Source organism: Protomyctophum parallelum (genome assembly GCF_964188405.1).
Source record: "Protomyctophum parallelum genome assembly, chromosome: 10".
NCBI classification, from domain to species: Eukaryota; Metazoa; Chordata; class Actinopteri; order Myctophiformes; family Myctophidae; genus Protomyctophum; species Protomyctophum parallelum.
The window spans coordinates 44,239,780-44,259,779 of record NC_139704.1 but is presented as its reverse complement, the minus strand read 5'-3'; the positions used below and the strand labels follow the sequence as shown (position 1 = coordinate 44,259,779).

Here is a 20,000-nt window from a genome sequence, read left to right as displayed (position 1 = left end):
ACCGGGCTCACTGCTACAATCTAAAATATCTAAAACCACATATTACACACATAAAGACCCCCAGGAAAGTGTTCTAAAGCTTCTAAACGTCATTAACATATATTGTTTTGCAAAAAGGGTGAAGTGTCCCTTTAAGGCTCTGTTCCATTTAGTATGTGTATACGCCTTGCCATGGAACAGAGCCTTCATCAGTATCATCAATAACACCTGTGATGACGGCAGTAGGGAAGGGGCCCCAAGTTCTTTCCAAAATATAGATCCCATAGGCTTTAAAGGGACACTTCACCCTTTTTGCAAACAAATATATGTTAATGACATTTAGAAGCTTTAGAACACTTTCCTGGGGGTCTTGATGTGTGTAATATGTGGTTTTAGATTTTTTAGATTGTAGCAGTGAGGCCAGTGTCTCTGGGCTCACTTCCTTCCTGGACTACAATTCCCAAAATACTTTGGTGGACTGCTCCTCCTTGTGGATAGGGGAGGTCTGTCTTACTGAGTACACATGTAGTCCAGGAAGTAAGTGAGCCCAGTGTCCATGACATCAGAGACACTGTGCTCACTGCTTCAATCTAAAATATCTAAAACCACATATTACACACATAAAGACCCCCAGGAAAGTGTCCCTTTAAAATGCTAGACCTTGTATTGACCTGTACTTTTTCTGTGCTATACTGTCAATAAAGTATTCAATCAATCAATTAATTAATCAATCACTCAAAGGGACACTTGTGGTTCCTCGAGCGGGGGTAACCAAATGGACCCTTGCACTTAAGTTCTGGAGGGCTTATCTTGAAATAAAATCAAAAGTTTGATAACCAATACTGTACAGTACAGGATCTAGAAACTGTCAAAGGTAAACGCGTTCACATTGCTTCCAGAGACATAATAAAACACTCAGGTTTCTGCTGCGCATGGCGATTCTTCACCACCACTTGAATTACCACGGCAACAACTCTTATTTATCCCTCAAGCCTTAATTAAATGTAATTTGTGTTCCATTCTTAAGACCCCCCTGGCAGTTCAACAGCAATAAAATGAATGGTCCCCCCTCTCTAACATAATATGATCTCTCTTCTTCCTTGGAGTTCCTCCTAACTGGGATTTCTGGGACCATTTTTTTGTGTTGGAAGCAAATACAACCCCCCCCCACCCCTCCCTCCTCCACACATGACACCGGTTTAGCTCAGTCATACAATGCAGTTTCCACATTTTAATCAAGTTACTGTAATTGTGAGAATGACGTGTAAACGAGTATGGATATCTAAAAACAAAGCTAAATATAGCCACATTATAGGCAATGTTCAAGTTGAATTCATTGAGATTGTACCACTTAATTAAGCCCTATTTTATACTTTGATCACTTGTAGAACTGTTTTTCCCCACAGTTTCTTTGTTGTTTGCTAAGCTAAGTTGTGTGTTACAGTATAGGTGTAATGCTCAAGACACCACTGCCCTAAACATGTAATGTTGTAGTTCTGACAATGTAATGTTGTAGTTCTGACACAGGTCAGATGCTTAGGGGACACATGCACCCTTCCACAGCACAGGTCAGATGCTTAGGGGACACATGCACCCTTCCACAGCACAGGTCAGATGCTTAGGGGACACATGCACCCTTCCACAGCACAGGTCAGATGCTTAGGGGACACATGCACCCTTCCACAGCACAGGTCAGATGCTTAGGGGACACATGCACCCTTCCACAGCACAGGGCAGATGCTTAGGGGACACATGCACCCTTCCACAGCACAGGGCAGATGCTTAGGGGACACATGCACCCTTCCACAGCACAGGGCAGATGCTTAGGGGACACATGCACCCTTCCACAGCACAGGTCAGATGCTTAGGGGACACATGCACCCTTCCACAGCACAGGTCAGATGCTTAGGCCCAACATACTCTTCTCTACCGTATAATTAGGACGTTTTCTCTTTGATTTGCAGCGGTTTCTACAGTGATTTCTAATTTAATTATGTTAGAGTCAGAGGACCATGCCGCCATCAATGGGCTACACATCATTGCCATTTCACAGCTAGGAGTGTACAAAAAAAAAACGATGTTTCCATTATCAGTTACAATTTTAGATGGAACTATCAAGCAAGTTTAAATTCTCTGCACGTTTATTGTCTCCACCAGGCCGAAGGCACGGGGAGAGAGTATGTTTTATTGTCTCCACCAGGCCGAAGGCACGGGGAGAGAGTATGTTTTGCACTCTGTCCGTGTGTGTGTGTGCGTCCGTCCAGAATTTTTCCAGAACGGCCTGTTATAGCGCCACCAGGAGGCCGACTTTTGTGAAACACATTTTTTGATATTACTCCTCTAGATTCTGTCAAAAAAAATCACACAAATCGTTCACACAGTATCTCTATAGTCATGTGTTCAAGACAGATCTGTCCGATATTTCATATTCCATCCTAATTGGCTAATCAACTAATCAAATGATTCCGGAGCACGGCACGGCTGCAGCTAACCGCTCCAAGAGATGGGTCAAATGCAGAGAACACATTTCACTATGCGGTGACGTGTGTTACAAATCGTATGACTTTGACTTTGACAGTCAAAGCCATAGGATATGACAAATGTACATGCTTGAAAAAATCCACAAGGCTTTGCCTTATTTGAACAATTCCTGTATTCAGATAATGGCTATAGAATGCATCACCAGTAAGTAAGTACACTATACTGTACCACTCCACACAAAGCAAAGAGACCTCATACATAGTTGGACACAGTTGCCCAGGCCCTCTAAAACATCGTGTTGGTCTTGTTATGCTTTAGCTATTGAAAAATAGCAGATCTACAAGCTCGTATCGCGCCACCGAGTGGCGCGATACGAGCTTGTAGGTCTGCTATTTTTGAAAAATCGAAGAGCGACTGACATTTTTAGAATCTGATCTCAGGTCAGAATGGGTTCATCAGACCAGTGTGTGTCCGGCGGAAACCTCGTATGAATCTGATCTCAGGTCAGAATGGGTTAATAGCCCCCCATGACCCGATCTCCTTGAGATCTCCTTGAGATCTTTGGGTTGAAGCCGCCTGTTCCCCAGGAAGGGACTGAACCAACGGTTCACACTCTTTTGTGCAAACGAGAGAGATTACAGTAGTCCATTCCTCCATGCAGATTTATGTAAGCCACTGTCAAGGTTTTTACACAACATGGAGGCCCATGCCCAAGAAGAACCAATATAGCACACACCGCAGAGCTCAAAAACATTGGTACTGTACACCGCAGAGCTCAAAAACATTGGTACTGTACACCGCAGAGCTCAAAAACATTGGTACTGTACGTGTGGTACTGTACGTGTCAACCTCAGTGAGTCAGACCACATGCCACCCAACACACACACACACACACACACTCATTGCTTGATGGACCACTCCTCATTCTTGTAATGAAGACATCAGTCATCACGACTTTGCGTGCGAGCACCCTCCAGTGAGCAGCCACCAGAAAAGAGAATGATGGATCTCTCCGGCAGTGAAAGCTGCTGCTGCTGCGCTTATTCCACTCATACATATTGGTTTATGGCGTGAGATGGATCCAAGTGTAGAGAGAGAGAGAGAGAGAGAGAGAGAGAGAGCTCGATGCAGAAACCCAGGCACGTGGGGGTGAGTCGTCCTTCCTTACCTGGCTGTGTGACACACTGGGTTTGTAGAATAGAAACCAAAAGGACTGGTGGGCTCTCGACATCACCCAACACATTAACTCGTCTGCAAATCACAGCCATGCTTTTGAGAGAGCCCAGATGGCGTGTGTGTGATTAGCCCAGCGGTGACATCGTAACCAGCACATCATTATCCAGCGCGGTTGTTAAAACAACGGTGCTATGCACCGTCTTTGCGAGTGCCAACATAGTTGAGAGGAATGTCAGGCATATTAGTTGAAGATCCAGGAGGGAGGTAGGTAGCTATTGATAGGCAGCTCCTATACTGCCACTGCGCAAAAAGCTTGGAATACAGATGTGAATATTACAGGAAACTCCCGAATTGTACCATCACACCTGTATATTGCCGTATATTAACTGTATATTCCCGCTAAACTTGAGGTTTACGGGCAAAATACAGTGCCCATATTTGCCCGTTAACTCCTCTTTTCACGCAGTGGGCTATATGTTGGAACGCTTGGAGCAAAAGGCAAGCATGGCGCGATTCACACTAGAACGTATACAGTGCTTTACAGTGAGAAAACTAATGTATCAATACTGCAGTGCTTTACAGTGGAAAACTAATGTATCAATACTGCAATGTAGAAATACTCCTAAAAGTCCGGAATTCTAAATTGAGTAGTACAAAAGTACAAGTAATCATTATACAGAATGTCCCATTTCAAGTTTTCGAAGTTAACGATCTTTTGAAAATAGCAGATCTACGTACAAGCTCGCAGTGGTCACGATGCGACACATTGTCTCAACAGAATTGTACTTAAGTAAATGTAATTAATTTCTTTCCACCACTGATCGTATGCGGCTCTACAGAATGTTGGAGAGAACCTGCATGTCATTCCCACCCACACATTCATACTGTATGTACAGTACAGTGTGTACAGTATATATTACACAATGTTGTTAACCCATTCTGACCTGAGATCAGATTCATACGAGGTTTCCACTGGACACACACTGGTCTGATGAACCCATTCTGGCCCGAGATCAGATTCTAAAAATGTCGATTTTTCAAAAAATAGCAGACCTACAAGCTCGTATCGCGCCACTCGGTGGCGCGATATGAGCTTGTAGATCTGCTATTTTTCAATAGCTAAAGCACGACATGATGCCAACACCAAAATGGGTTACTGTTCAGAATGGGTTAAATCAAGTGGCTGGTCTCTCTAACGACATTGTTAATGTATCAGTCAGTCTTTGCTGGAAGGAAGGTTACAGTGACACGGCAAAAAGCCTGGTGTGTGTTTGTGATCGATCTCCTCTAAATTGGATAAACCCTCCAGAAATACGGCAAAAATCCTTGATTATGCAGGCTAGAATTCCTAAAGGTGCATGCGTGCATCCGCTTGGGTGACGGCAGACTGCTTGACCGCTGGCGCTTTGGCATGGGGGGGTCAGATCAACATATGGAATGAATTCTGTACTGGCCATATATGGAGCGTGTCTTGAGTGTACAGGGTTTGATGAGGTCAGATCAACATATGGAATGTCAAAACAGGTTAGCTCCATATATGGAGATCTAAGGGTGGCAGCAGAGGCAGTGTCTTGAGTGTACAGGGTTTGATGAGGGCCCAGGTAGGGCCGGCCGGGCCTTAATTTTCAGCCTGTTGAGAACTCTAATTTTCGGCCATATATGGAATGTGTCACGAGGCGTGATGACTGATGGCCATATATGGTGGTATGACGTGTCATGAGGCGTGACGTGTCACGAGGCGTGATGGAATGACAGACAGGTTTTGCAAGTCTTCATAGTAACCTGCGACCGATGGTCGCAATAATAATACAATACAAAGCTAATCTCATATCTGAAAGTCAAAGATGATTTCAGTAGAATCTATCCTAAATGTGGTGCTTACAGACATTGGAAATGGGCATCAAAAGGTCTTTGAGAATAGTACATTTGTACGAATGATTGATTTGTTTCATATAATTCACTTGAAATACATTACAGATATACAATCCCCTTAAAATGTATGGTAATCTTGAATTGTACATGCTGGCTTTGTGCTTCCACTTTAATCGTGCGTGTACATGGGTCTAAAGCAAATCACATAATACTGGTTAAAACAGCAACACTTATTTTACTGTAAGTCAAATATGGATTTTATGTTGCCTTTATGACCTCCTATGTCATGTACGATTAACAGCAGCTGCAAACTTGCAAAGTACTTGGTGGGGTTTGCCAGGGAACCAACTCATCTGTTTTTTTCTTACCTTCAGTGTTCCTTATGTCCTGTCTCCCTAGGCTAACGTTCACCGATGGATACTAATGCCATCTGACTCTGAGCCAATGTGCCCAGACTGTCTTTAGACTAGTGTCTAGAACTACAAGCTGCATCACAGCTAAGACAGCTTTAGACTAGTGTCTAGAACTACAAGCTGCATCACAGCTAAGACAGCTTTAGACTAGTGTCTAGAACTACAAGCTGCATCACAGCTAAGACAGCTTTGTCTTTGTCTAAGACAGTGTTTCATAGATCTAGAGGAGGGGTGGTCCGGGGAGTGGTCCCCTGCTAAATGATGGAAGAGTTGGTCACCAAATGGAGCCTTATAGATCTATAACTCTTAACCCATTCTGACCTGAGATCAGATTCTAAAAATGTCTATTACATCCTGACAGTTTCATTATTAACCCATTCTGACCTGAGATCAGATTCTAAAAGTCTTAGGTTTAAAAAAAATAGCAGACCTACAAGCTCGTATCGCGCCACTCGGTGGCGCGATATGAGCTTGTAGATCTGCTATTTTTAAATAGCTAAAGCATAACATGATGCCGACACCAAAATGGGTGCCCGGTCAGAATGGGTTAACTCACGGGTCCATTTGGCTTCATTTTACACTCTCAAGAGTTAGAAGAATGATTATTTTGATTGACGTTTGCCTGATATCTCTCCTAATGGTATACTACATCAATACAGCATGGAAATGTGGACGAAAATCTTATCCAACGATAACAAGATATTAAAAGTTTCGGCCGGGTCTGATGAGATGAAATGGTGGTCCGTGGCTCCAATGGCGAGTAAATAATGGGCCTTGGAATGAAAAGGGTTGGTTCTTAATCTTAACCTCGCGACACCAGGCTTTCTACATCGGAGGAAAGCCTGGCATGTGTTTCTAAATCACTGTGTGATCCAGTCTAGATGGATGGTAAAATCTAAAAACAAAGCTACTCCACAGTGTGTGGCTAACATACAGTGTTAGCGTTGTTGGCCCAGCACTGTCGTCGTGCTCTATTTTAGTCTCAAAGTTGTACCCTGGAGGATGGAGTCACAGAGGGCCTTGTTGAATAATCAGAGGGAATGCACGCACAATAATTTACAGTATGATAAAAAAAAGTCACCAATACAGTTAATCCTGACTCCATGTACTGTAGGTTTAAAGGACGACTTCACTTTCCAACCTATCTTCATAATATTTGGTACTCACTAATGATCATGATAAAATACTACAATTTGTTTTTGTCTGTCTCATAGGAGGGTTGTGGGCCGTTCAGAAACCCATCTATCGATGGGGAATCCAAGCTAATAGAAACGGCTAGGCTTTCTATTCCTGGAAAGTTGTAATGCGATAATGGAATAAATAGTTCTCACAATGATAAAAATCTAAATGTATTTACGGTGATGTAACTGGAAGATGGGTTTTTGAACTGCCCCACAGCCCTTCTATGAGACACAGTGACAGACTGTGTCTCATAGAAGTGCTATTTTATCATGAACATTAGTGAGGACCAATTAAATTGTACTTGTTCGTATAAGGCAAATAAAGGGATACACACAAAGGATATATATTGCATAATTTCATGTTGCATTAGAAGTCTTGAGTCTGGTTAGGTTTTAGAACACATCCTTGTGTTATTGTAACATAATGTGAAACTTATGGTCCATGGCAGTCTTACAAAATAAGACAAGCCCAATTTAATACTTAAGCTTTGATATCATACTGCGGAAAATAACTTTTGAAAATGTTCGCTTGTTATAATGGCATTTCCAAAATAGAGACACAGTAGAAATTCTACAGTATGCTTTCCTTCGGCACATGAAAGTAGGCTGAATAATCCTCTGTCTCTCCTTCCTTAAGTGCCACTGCATAATGTTATTTAAATCTTGTCGTAACATGTTGGGAATTAACAGATTACTCGTAACATAATTGCAGGAATGTAATTACTGTACTTTAATGTGGTAATTGTTCCCTCGTTACCTTATAGCACACGAGACACACATACACACACACACACACACACACACACACACACACACACACACACACACACACACACACACACACACACACACACACACACACACACACACACAGCAGACAGTTTTCTTGGTTGATTTGTTTCCAATGAGTCTCACCAAAGGCATATGCTCGCCGAATTCTAAGGGGAAAGGAGGAGAAAGCCACTGAAATGTAGACGATTATGTTGGTCTGGGCTCGTTTGATAACTGTGAAAGATGTTGACATTTAGAAGCGTAATAAAAATGTGAGTGTCTGACCTACATACACCAGGTGCTGGGGGAAGAGTACAAAGCCGAGCTCTTGTATTACATTCAGTGTTTAGGGGTCTTTATTCCATTTTATGTTTATCTTTTTATTCAGGCGACCATCTGGCCAAACACTAACCTTGAATCCTTTCTAAAACACACAGACAGGTCCATTCATAAACCACTGAGAAAATGTACAGGCTGTTTACAAAATTACAACATATAAGAGATTTCGCTTTTTACGGCCTGTTTTTAAATGTTATTATTTCAGCACTGCCATTTTACTGTGCAGTATGTAAACAAGTCTCCACCAGGCCAGGTTGCCTACCCAGGCATTTTGAAAGCCAATCGTAGCCACGGATATGTTTGGATCTTTGGATCCCAAGACCAAGGAGATATGTACCAATTTGCGTGAGTATTTGACATAAGCTGTAGGAATACTGTAGTAACAAAAACAGTGTTTTGTAGACAAATTTGACTAACCGACCTACAGTTTGAGAATTATAGGCCAAAGGTGAAGAGCCCTGTGCAGAGCTGTGGAGTTGAAGAGCGCCACCATGAGGCCGATCGGTGCTAGAGATTAGCTGCTCACAGACAGAAATGAGAAATATTTAAACTTGTACTGTAAATTACATAATATATTATATGATGCTATGATGCTATATTAACAGTTTGACTGTTTTTTACGATTAACCCGCATTTTAATCAACCCCCCTTCACTGCCGAGATTGTTGTATTACCTTTAGAGCATACGCTGAATTATTTGGGCTTTTAATCCGCGAAAATCCATCAAAAAAAGCTCCCGTGGTTTGTTATGATCTGTGTGTAGCATCCACCATCTTGGTGCACCCGGAAGACGCACACAAGATTGGTTTCAATGAGGCGTTGCACCCAATGCATTTCCATTGGCCTCAATTTCCCAGAAGCCCTAGCAGCCCACAGCATGTGACGATTTCCGGTTTCGTCATCACAGCGAAGGCATCGAGTCTCATTCTCCGCGACGAAGACGGATTTTCTTTTGATTCATTACATTACGGCGGATTAAACACATAAAACAAAAGGCGGGTATGTCCGATACGGCAGCGACATTAACCTGGAGTAATCCATTCCCGGCACGGAAACTGTTAACAAACTATATGTAGTATGTTAACTACTAGTATATTAAATAATATCAACTAATTGCGCAACCCAGTGTTGGTTTCGTCGACTAAAACTAGGACGAAAACTAAATAAGAACTAAGCTATGATGGCACTAAAACTAAATGTACTGACAATTTAATCAGCAAATAAAAACTATACTAAAATGTCTAGTGGAGGGACTAGTGGAGAAGAGCTCCAGTAGAACTAAAAGAAAATGTTTGGGTGTTTGGGTCAAAATAGCTGCTATTTTCAAAATAGCTGCTATTTTCAGAGTAAAATCAGGCATTGCGACGCCATCGCGACCCGCTAAAATAATTTTTTTGGTGACAAAATCAACTAGATTTAATCGACAAAAATCTAATGAGACTAAAACGTTTCAGATAAAATATAAAATGTGACAAAAATTACTGTCTATATAAACACTGACTGAAACCCCCAGGGGGGTTCCTGGACTCTACTTATGGGCGGCGGTGGCTCAGGGGTAGAGTGCCTGGATGGTAACCGCAAGGTTGCCAGTTCGAACCTGGGCTCCCCCAGAGTTACTGTCGAAGTGTCCTTGAGCAAGACACTGAACCCCTAATTGCTCCCGATGTGCTAGTTGGTGCCTTGCATGGTTTCCGCTGCCATCGGTGTATGAATGTGTGTGTGAATGGGTGAATGTAATGCACAATCTCTGTAAAGCGCCTTGGATAAAGGCGCTATATAAATGCACCATTTACCATTTACTTATCAGAGCCGGTGGTTTAGATAAAAAAATGTAGGTACTGTATTCACACGGGTAGGTTATTAACTTTTCTGCCTTGTTCAATAGATGTTACAAAATGTACCAGAATGTAATCAATGTTATCTCTTCAATGTAAAAAAAGAATGTGTGAAACTATTTTTCAAGGTGTATTGTGTGAACTTCAGCTTGAATGGCAATGAATGAAAAGTAAAAACATAGGCAGAGAACTACTAAAAGCGAGGTTCTCAAACGTTTTCGTTTTTTTCCCTTTTAATTATATATATTTATATATATATACTATACACTGCATACTCTTACAGTAGGTACACAGCATCTATTTTAAGATAAGTGACAAATATTCTCTCCTAATGGCTACTACTAGCGGTCAAAATTTGACTGGCGTGGTCCTCAATAACTTCTAACAACTTTCAACCTGACGTCCCCGTTTTGGTCGTCCTTATATGCACTGTAGGTCAGGCAGTGGCATGCACAGATAGACACTAGGGGGTGCTAGAGCACCCCCTGCCCTTTTGGCAAAGTGCTCTTAAAAATATATATATATATATTTCTTAATTTGTAGTGTGTGGACCATGCGGTGACATTGATCAAATATTGATAAAAAACGCCTCTACTATATTATTTAGGCCCCCACAATCTAAAGCCATGTTTCTATGTCAGTGGTTCTTCGATAAAATAAAAAAAATAGCAGACCTACAAGCTCGTAGCGCGCCACTCGGTGGCGCGCTATGAGCTTGTAGATCTGCTATTTTTCAATAGCTAAAGCACCAAAATGGGTTCCCGCCCCAAAATGCGCTGCACAAGGTGCCCTTTTTTTCCCCCACTTGAGCACCTGCCCCATCTAAATGTCTGTGCACGCCATTGAGGTCAGGGTTTCTCAAAGTGGGTGCCGTGACACAAGTCCAAGGGGGGCCGCAGAATACGTATCACTTAAGTTTAACCACTTAGACCGCCTAGACTTTGTGCGTTCTTTTTCAATCCAGTCTCTTCACAATCAAACAAGATCTACAAGCTCACAACGGGGTTGCATTGAGACGTGCTGTGAGCTTTAGATCGAGCCCCCCCCCCCAGAATAGGATGCTGGGGTTCAAATGGTTAAACGCCTCCGGGTAAAACAAAAGTTCCGTCCTAATGGAAACGGAACTTAGAGCGGAAAGTTTAATTTATGTACTGTAATATATACGACATACGCTTGTATATAACGTCATTCACGGGTGCCATGGCGTGAATGATAACGTTTTTTTTTTTACAGGGGTGACCTGAACAAAAAAATAATACGTTTTAGAGAACCACTGCTGTAGGTGACATTTTTCAAACATATATCCAATCATAAATCAACGTCGCGCGACGCGATGCCTCATTCAGCTTTGGTAGTTTGGGCTATTTTTTGCCACGTTTGACAGATGGAGCATAAAAAACGTGGCTAAAAGTGGTTAATGATGGAGCAGCCTTGTTGGACTACAGCAATGCATTCTTCTTACTTGGATTGAGTTGCTCCATTGTTTAACTCTGTCCCTCTGAGCTGTGTGTATGTAAACCTCGCTGGCACTGTAGACATTTCACTAGCAGCTCCAAATGATTCTCAGGAGGCCAGAGTCGTGCGTCGCGTTCCAGTCAAAGAACGTAACAATTTAGCAAATAATAGGCTCAGTGGTGGGAAAAAAAGTACTCGCGTGTTTTACTCAAGTGGAATACTGCAATGTAGAAATACTTTGTTACGGGTAAAAGTCCCTAATTCAAAATGTACTTTAAGAGTATTGGCATCAAAATGTACCAAAAGTGCTCATGATGCAGAATATTTCTCATTTCAGAAGTAGAGAGTCAATCCTTATACGGTATCATGTCCAGCTGGTTTGGCAATCTTAACTGTGAAGTACAAATCTCAAATAAGTAGACTAGACATGCATGGCTGGGAAGATCATGGGCATGTCCCCAGGCCACCCCCCCCAGGCCATCTTTGAACAAGCAGTGTTGAGACAAGCTCGGGAATATTGTATCTGACCCCTTGCATGTGTTGTACCGAGAGTACGAGCTAATGCCATCCGGTAAATGGTGCATTTATATAGCGCCTTTATCCAAGGCGCTTTACAGAGATTGTGCATTACATTCACCCATTCACACACACATTCATACACCGATGGCAGCGGAAACCATGCAAGGCACCAACTAGCACATCGGGAGCAATTAGGGGTTCAGTGTCTTGCTCAAGGACACTTGGGCAGTAACTCTGGGGGAGCCCGGGTTCGAACTGGCAACCTTACGGTTACCATCCAGGCACTCTACCCCTGAGCCACCGCCGCCCCATCCGGTAGGAGGTATAGAACTCCACGGTATATTTAAACACTCTTTTGTTCCCCTGTCAATCAAAAGGCTCAATCAGAGATTGCCGAATGCACTTTACTGACTCAGAGATTCAGGGATTTGCCAAAAGCACTTTATTTACTATAGTTGCACTTTATCAAGGGAATGTGTGCAATATCTCTGTTCTGTGTAGGTTGGGAGTAGTCTAGACCAAGTATTTAAAAATCAGGTGCTTAAGAAAGCCAAGTCCATTTTTACGGACAACTCCCATCCCCTCAGCTCTGAGTTCAAGCTGCTTCCCTCTGGCATTCGCCTAAAAGTTCCAGGGGCCAAAAGCAACAGGTATAAGTTCTCCTTCATGCCTGTAGCTATCAAGGCTCTAAATGCCGATAGGAGGAGGTAAATTGTATCTGTATTAATTTTTTTAATTAATTAATTTTTTTTTTTTTTTTTTTTTACAACTTTCTGGAAAAGTTATGAATTATAATGTTACACTGATACCTTGAACTGCCATCCTGTTTTAATTGTTCTATGTGTACTATGTGCCTTTTGCTGTGTTTTTGTGTTTCATGTTACCTGCCTGTGTTATGCCTTGCTGTAAACCAAATCGCCCCACGGGGACAAACTAATAAATGAACCTGAACCTGTTTCATGGTGTTTTTTCCTTTTCGTAGGTGAACGTGTCTTATTTATATGCAGCTGTGACTCTGTCTCCAAGACAAATGTCTCCCAAGGGAGACAAATAAAGACAACCTTGAACCTTTGAACCTAAACATCTTTTGAAAATAGCCGTTCTACAAGCCCCCATCACCACCACGGGGCGGCGGTGGCTCAGGGGTAGAGTGCCTGGATGGTAACCGTAAGGTTGCCAGTTCGAACCCGGGCTCCCCCAGAGTTACTGTCGAAGTGTCCTTGAGCAAGACACTGAACCCCTAATTGCACCCGATGTGCTAGTTGGTGCCTTGCATGGTTTCCGCTGCCATCGGTGTATGAATGTGTGTTTGAATGGGTGAATGTAATGCACAATCTCTGTAAAGCGCCTTGGATAAAGGCGCTATATAAATGCACCATTTACCATTTATTTGTATTTACCATCACAACGCATTGTGAGCTTCCTGATCGACTATCTTCAAAAGTGGTTAAACTGAAGTATAATATTTTGCCTCTGAGATATGTAGTGAAGTAGATAGTAAAATGTAATTGCTTAGTAACTTTCCACCACTGAGTACTATTGGCTTCCTTCCATTATGTTATCTGTCTATCTAGCAGTGCACAGATGGTCCTGGGTCTTGTATCTGGTGTGGCTGCAGAGGGCCAGTACCCTTTTAAAATTTATATTTTGGAAGTTACTGAGATTTAATAGAACAATATATTATATAACACTCTGCCGATGAAAATATTTTTGTCCAGTGTAAAATATTGTTATATATATGGGCCTACCATTAAAGTGCCCTTGACCAAAGGCTCTCTAATGCATCAACTGCTATCACAGTTGCCAAAAATAGAGATCTTTGGTCAGGCCATATTTTATATTACGAGCGGGGTTGATGAAAAGAAAAAGTTAAAAGGAAAGAGAAACAATGTGAATATATGAATTCCGTCAGCAGTGCCAAGTTCCAGAGCAGTGATAGCATTTTACACTGACAAAAAAAACAGAAGCCCATTCATTCCACTGTCATTCTTGAAGCCACAACAGTCACAATTCTGCTCAGTCTTAAAGGGATTGTGACATTAAAAAAAAGGTTTTGGAATTGTTCTTATTTTTTTTAGGTTTTCTAACCTCAATTTGCACCCAAAAAACATGAACTTTTAACATTCAGTAGATTTTCTGTGATCTGGGGTTTTCTGGCTCAAACAGGTGCTCTGATTTGCCGGCAGTAAGTGACATCACTTGCTGCAAATCCCATATATGTCAATGGGATTTGCCAGCAGATGTCACTGTTTTCACTGTGTTGCCTGTTTTCATTGTAGCTCAAAAGGCTTCCAAACCCCAAAGAAAACTTCAGACCACAGAAAATCCACTGAATGTTCAAAGTTCAGGTTTTTTGGGTGTAATTGAGGTCATAAAACCTAAAAGAAAAAAGAAAAAGAAATGAAAATGAATGTCATAAAACCTTTAACAGGCCACGCCTGTACAGGTTGTACAGGTTTTGCTTTGCGTTGTTTAAGTGCCGTGTTTACGTTGACTTTGTGCCGAGCGCGGCGAGCACTCACTGCCGACGATGCGTTCACGCTACGCATCCACAACAAACTAAACAACCACAGAGCTATAATATATCTAGAGAACGGATTGAGGAACGATAGCACAGCCCGATAGCGATATGTCGATAGCGAGCTTTTATAGGCAGTATCATCAGCTTTTCTGATCTATCGTAACAACAACTCTGGTGACATCCCTGCTGTATGTCCCTCACACCCTTGTACAAGTACATCACTCTTGTCGAACAACTCTGGTGACATCACTGCTGTCGTACAAGTTTACCTCACTCTGGACGGAGCCAGATGTTCCAGCTGTCTCGGCTGTCGTATACAGCTGTGCTCTGAAACGGTGTATCTAATGATATGCAAAGGGCAGAGTGCATGAAATCACATGCCTTTCCATGTCCAGCACAACCCACAAAACATGACTCAAGCACTCGGGCGCGCGCACGCACACTCACACTCACGCACACGCACACTCACGCACACGCACACTCACGCGCACGCACACTCACGCGCGCGCACGCACGCACATTCACAAGTGGGCTCGAACCGACATGGCCGAACAACAGACAGCTGGCGGCATTGCCCCCTAAATGACTCCTCCGTGTGGCACGGTGTTGAATAATAACCCATTCTGACCTGAGATCAGATTCACACGAGGTTTCCACTGGACACACACTGGGTCTGATTGACCCATTCTGACCTGAGATCAGATTCTAAAAAATGTCAGTCGTTCTTCGATTTTTCAAAAAATAGCAGACCTACAAGCTCGTATCGCGCCACTCGGTGGCGCGATACGAGCTTGTAGATCTGCTATTTTTCAATAGCTAAAGCATAACATGATGCCGACACCAAAATGGGTGCCCGGTCAGAATGGGATAAGAACCGAAGCCAACTGTCTGAAATGGGACACGATCATCACGCCATCATTCCGTGTCACGGCGCTGTGATTATAACCAAATAAATCACCACAAGCGGTTTGTCGTTATAAACAACACGCCACGTCAAAGAGTGAGTGGCCCACCCGGGTCCTCCACGACGTGCCATTTCAAAATAACATCAGACAGACTGACAGACAGTCTGCTTAATCCAGTGAATGGTCATATTATGCAGCAGGGCCATGTGTGCATCATTTTCCATCTAACGACGCCATTGGTTTGATGAAGCAGGAGTAGAATGTGAAATGTCTCAACCGTGTGGGACCGTTTCCACTCCTCCACTCCACAAATACATTAGGCCTTAAAACCCATTCTGACCTGAGATCAGATTCATACGAGGTTTCCACTGGACACACACTGGTCTGATTATAACCCATTCTGACCTGAGATCAGATTCAAAAAAATGTCAGTCGTTCTTCGATTTTTCAAAAATAGCAGACCTACAAGCTCGTATCGCGCCACTCGGTGGCGCGATATGAGCTTGTAGATCTGCTATTTTTAAATAGCTAAAGCATAACATGATGCTGACACCAAAATGGGTGCCCAGTCAGAATGGGTTAAAACAGTGGTTCCCACACTTTTTAGTCTGTGACCCAAAAGAGAAACTATAGAAGTGTGCCCGGGAACAAACTAGTGAAAATAACAGATCTACAAGCTCACAACGTGTCGCTTCGCGCCGCAAGCTTCTCTTCTCTTCTCTCTTTTATTTTATTTTTTATTATTCATATTCAAATTCATATTTTTACATGTAGGAAAAGAAAATGGGATTTTTACTCAAGTCGTGACCCACAAAGATTGGTCTGTGATCCACAAATGGGTCCCGACCCATTGTTTGCTGGGAACCAGTGCCTTAAAACATTCAGCACAAAGGAGGACGCAGCATGTACTGTAGCACAAGCATTTATCACCCACCACTGTACGTATACTGTATATATACACACACACACATACATGCACAATAGATCAACTGGAAGAAGACTTACATTACGTTGCTGTCCCACAGGGCACAGTAAGGATTCAAGGTTCCCTGGAGGACACACAAAGAAGGAACACTCATGTTAGTCAAGTGACTCATGTAGTGATGGTTGTGGTGATGGTGATGATGATGATGTTGGTGGTGGTCGTTGTCATGACGATGGTCGTCATCATGCATCAAAGAGGCTTGGTTGTTGAGCGTCGGCGTCGACATCCTCACATTATGTTCTTTTGTCTCACGATCAGTGGTTTGGGAAAACAATACTGACATTTCTTTCTTTAAAGATGGAGTGCCACGATTTTTTTCCACCCTAAAACATGATAATCAGGTATTATTAAAATATAAGGTGGAAGAACTCTTTCCAAAAAGTGTACAGTATTTGTTAAAATCATGCTTTTAAGTGGACACGCCCACCAGTTCATTAAGTATGCCTGGTTTGCCTGGTGGGTGGTGATGGGTGGTGATCCACCTGAACTGAAGCCGCACCCACAGCTGTAGTTGTATAATTAAGGGGGAGGGGTTAGGGGAGGGGCTGATAGTGTGATGTCACTATATTGCTGTTTACTTCATTGGCCCGTTTGACTGTCAAGGGTTCAGCCTCCAGGAAGAAACCCTAAATACAAAGTTAATACACCATTGCGCATAAAAACAACTCCAGGGTGTCTAATGAAGTATACTGTCACCTCATAGACACATGAAAAACTGGTAAAATACAAAAATTGTGGCACTAAATCTTTAAAGAAATGTCAGCCCCGCTCGTGATGGGGATTGGGGATTGAAATTCACTGTTCAGGGGTAGACTGGGCCGGTAGAGTGGCCGGATGGAAACCACAAGGTTCCCAGTTCAGTCCCAGCCTCCTAGGCTCACCCCAAGTTACAGTATAGTGTTTGAAGTGTCCTTGAGCAAACTTTTATGTGAACACTGTGCGTCGCGATGACGAAGCAGGGCAGAAGAAATTTACGAAGAAACATAAAAAAAGGTTGAAATATTACGGGAGATAGGAGGTTTGAGATAGGAGGTTTCTGTCACAGCTGTGCTCATTTGTCACGATTTCTCATACAGTAATATCTGTCCTTCAGAAACGTCTATCACGAGCGGAACACAATCTGTAGCGCATCGTAAACTATAGACTACTGTACAGCACACCGGTGGCATGTACTGTGTCACCTTGCAGTATCCACGTGCACGCGCACACACACACACACACACACACACACACACACACACACACACACACACACACACGCACAGCGTACGTGCATGTCTCCTTTATCTCTGAGATGAATACAGAACACTGGGGTTGGGGAAAGCATTGTCCTTGTGCAATGTACCAACGCACACTAGCAAAAGCCTCGACGTTAATTCAACTACACATTTAATATACACTTACACTTTGTACAGTCAGTGTGGCATGACGCCGACAATCTGGAGAACAGACGCAGTGTATGCACTTTGCACTGTGGGGCATACAAACTGGCACCGTGTAAACCAGTGGCATTTGAGCCACGGTACCACCATTTGGTGGGATTTTAGCCTCGCAGACCCCAAAACCATTTATTTTATTTTTATCGTTGTGGTACCATAATATGAGAGATGACAGGCAAACGTTCATTCAAAAATAACATCTTCTTGTAAATTAAGTATAATGCTTAACCCATTCTGACCTGGGATCAGATTCATACGAGGTTTCCACTGGACACACACTGGTCTGATGAACCCATTCTGACCTGAGATCAGATTCTAAAAATGGCAGTCGCTCTTCGATTTTAGCAAAAATAGCAGACCTACAAGCTCGTATCGCGCCACTCGGTGGCGCGATATGAGCTTGTAGATCTGCTATTTTTCAATAGCTAAAGCATAACATGATGCTAACACCAAAATGGGTTCCCGTTCAGAATGGGTTAAGAGCTCTCAAGAGTTAAATATCTACAGTATATTAAGGGTCCATTTGGTTATTATTAACTCTACATCAATTAGCTGGGGACCACCTGGAACCCCCCCCCCCCCCTCAAGGTGGTCCCTGGGCCACTGGTTGAGAACCACTGGTGTAAACTATGAACCCATTTTGTGCGGGAACCCCTTGTGGTGTTAGCATTATGTTATGCTTTAGCTATTGAAAAATAGCAGATCTACAAGCTCATAGCGCGCCACCGAGTGGCGCGCTACGAGCTTGTAGGTCTGCTATTTTTGAAAAATCGAAGAACGACTGACATAGAAACATAGCTTTTTCAGAAAACTGTCATTTCAAACAGACATTTTTTAGAATCTGATCTCAGGTCAAAATGAACAGAATCTTATTTTTTTTTAAATGCGTGTCTCTGAATGGCTGAAAAAGGCCATTAGTTAAACTACACGCAGCTTCTTGCCCTTAGAGATAATAATACACTGAGGTAAATGGCCAGGAGCATGAGTCATTCCTGCGTCTCCCTGCAGCGATAGTGTTGAAGTGCTCTTACATTTGCCAGGTGAGCCAGCTCGATCTCTAAGTGCGACTCCACCACGACCTTGGGCTCAGGTCTGACCGTGACGGCGATGACCTTGGAGTTAACGACCGTGTGGTTCCTGTGTGTGAAGAAGAAGCAGAGACACAAAAACAAGCCCGTCACTGTGTGTTGATTTTGAATAACATTCCGTTTTGTTTTCGCTGTGTTCTGCTCTGCACAACACTGTTTTACACCGATGCAAACACGGACAGGCATTATTATACAGTACGCGTGGTAAGCAGTTACTCTCCTCCTAATAAAACACTTCCTGACAGACAAATGCGTCTTTGAAGATATATACCTGAAGCCTTTGTTTACTCCGGTTATAGCACGTCTAGGATGAAAAGGGATGCAAATAAACAAATGGCGTGTGAATGTGCGTCTAGGAACCAATAGGCAGAACCGAAATGGAACTTGTAGATCTGCTTTTTTTCAAAATGGTGTTTGCCCATCCAGACATCCAATAACAGACATTAGATGACTGTTATTTAACTGTCACGCAGTAGACTAGGTTAACGTTCATACAAGACTGGACACTTCCAGGGATATCCTGGAGACGGTTTGTTATGAAGTGCTATAACAGGCTGATATGTGCTCCTTACTTTGGTGATGGCAGCATGAGTCCCAGGGTCTTGTAAAGGACCGTTCCTAGAATGAAGACCGGAGAACCGTCCATATCTACCGGGAGGAAAACAAACGGTTTAGGGGATGTTATTCTGACACGGTCAGAGTGTACATAACATGACAAAACCATCGCTACAAAGATTTGACCTGATAGATGAGTTAAACCAATCTTATCAAGACAAATGTATAACCCATTGAGAGCTGTTCTGTGCCAATGTGCAAAGCAAAAAGTAAATAGGCACACAGCACTATAGTATACACTTTTGCCTATAATACCAATACTAAAAGGATAACACAAAATGCCCTGGGGGCTTGTTTCCATTGCCGTCCATTGTACTCAATTCATCAGTAAGATACATACATTACATAACGGTAAAAGCTCCAGTATAACTTTAGGGGAATGGGAGGAATCCGAAAGGTTTTGGCTCAGGCCACGCCTGTGAATAA

At 42.8% G+C, this 20,000-nt stretch overlaps 1 protein-coding gene across 1 annotated transcript in view; it reads right to left on the bottom strand.

The window, feature by feature from the left end:
- The window catches only part of adgrb3 (adhesion G protein-coupled receptor B3), a gene marked incomplete at both ends in the record, with an annotated part of 259,513 nt that overhangs the window by 84,728 nt on the left and 154,785 nt on the right, over positions 1–20,000 (bottom strand). The window contains 3 exons of the mRNA XM_083775051.1: positions 16,453–16,496; positions 18,903–19,008; positions 19,532–19,607. Coding sequence (XP_083631177.1) covers positions 16,453–16,496; positions 18,903–19,008; positions 19,532–19,607 — 226 coding nt within the window. The remainder of the gene's footprint in view (positions 1–16,452; positions 16,497–18,902; positions 19,009–19,531; positions 19,608–20,000) is intronic.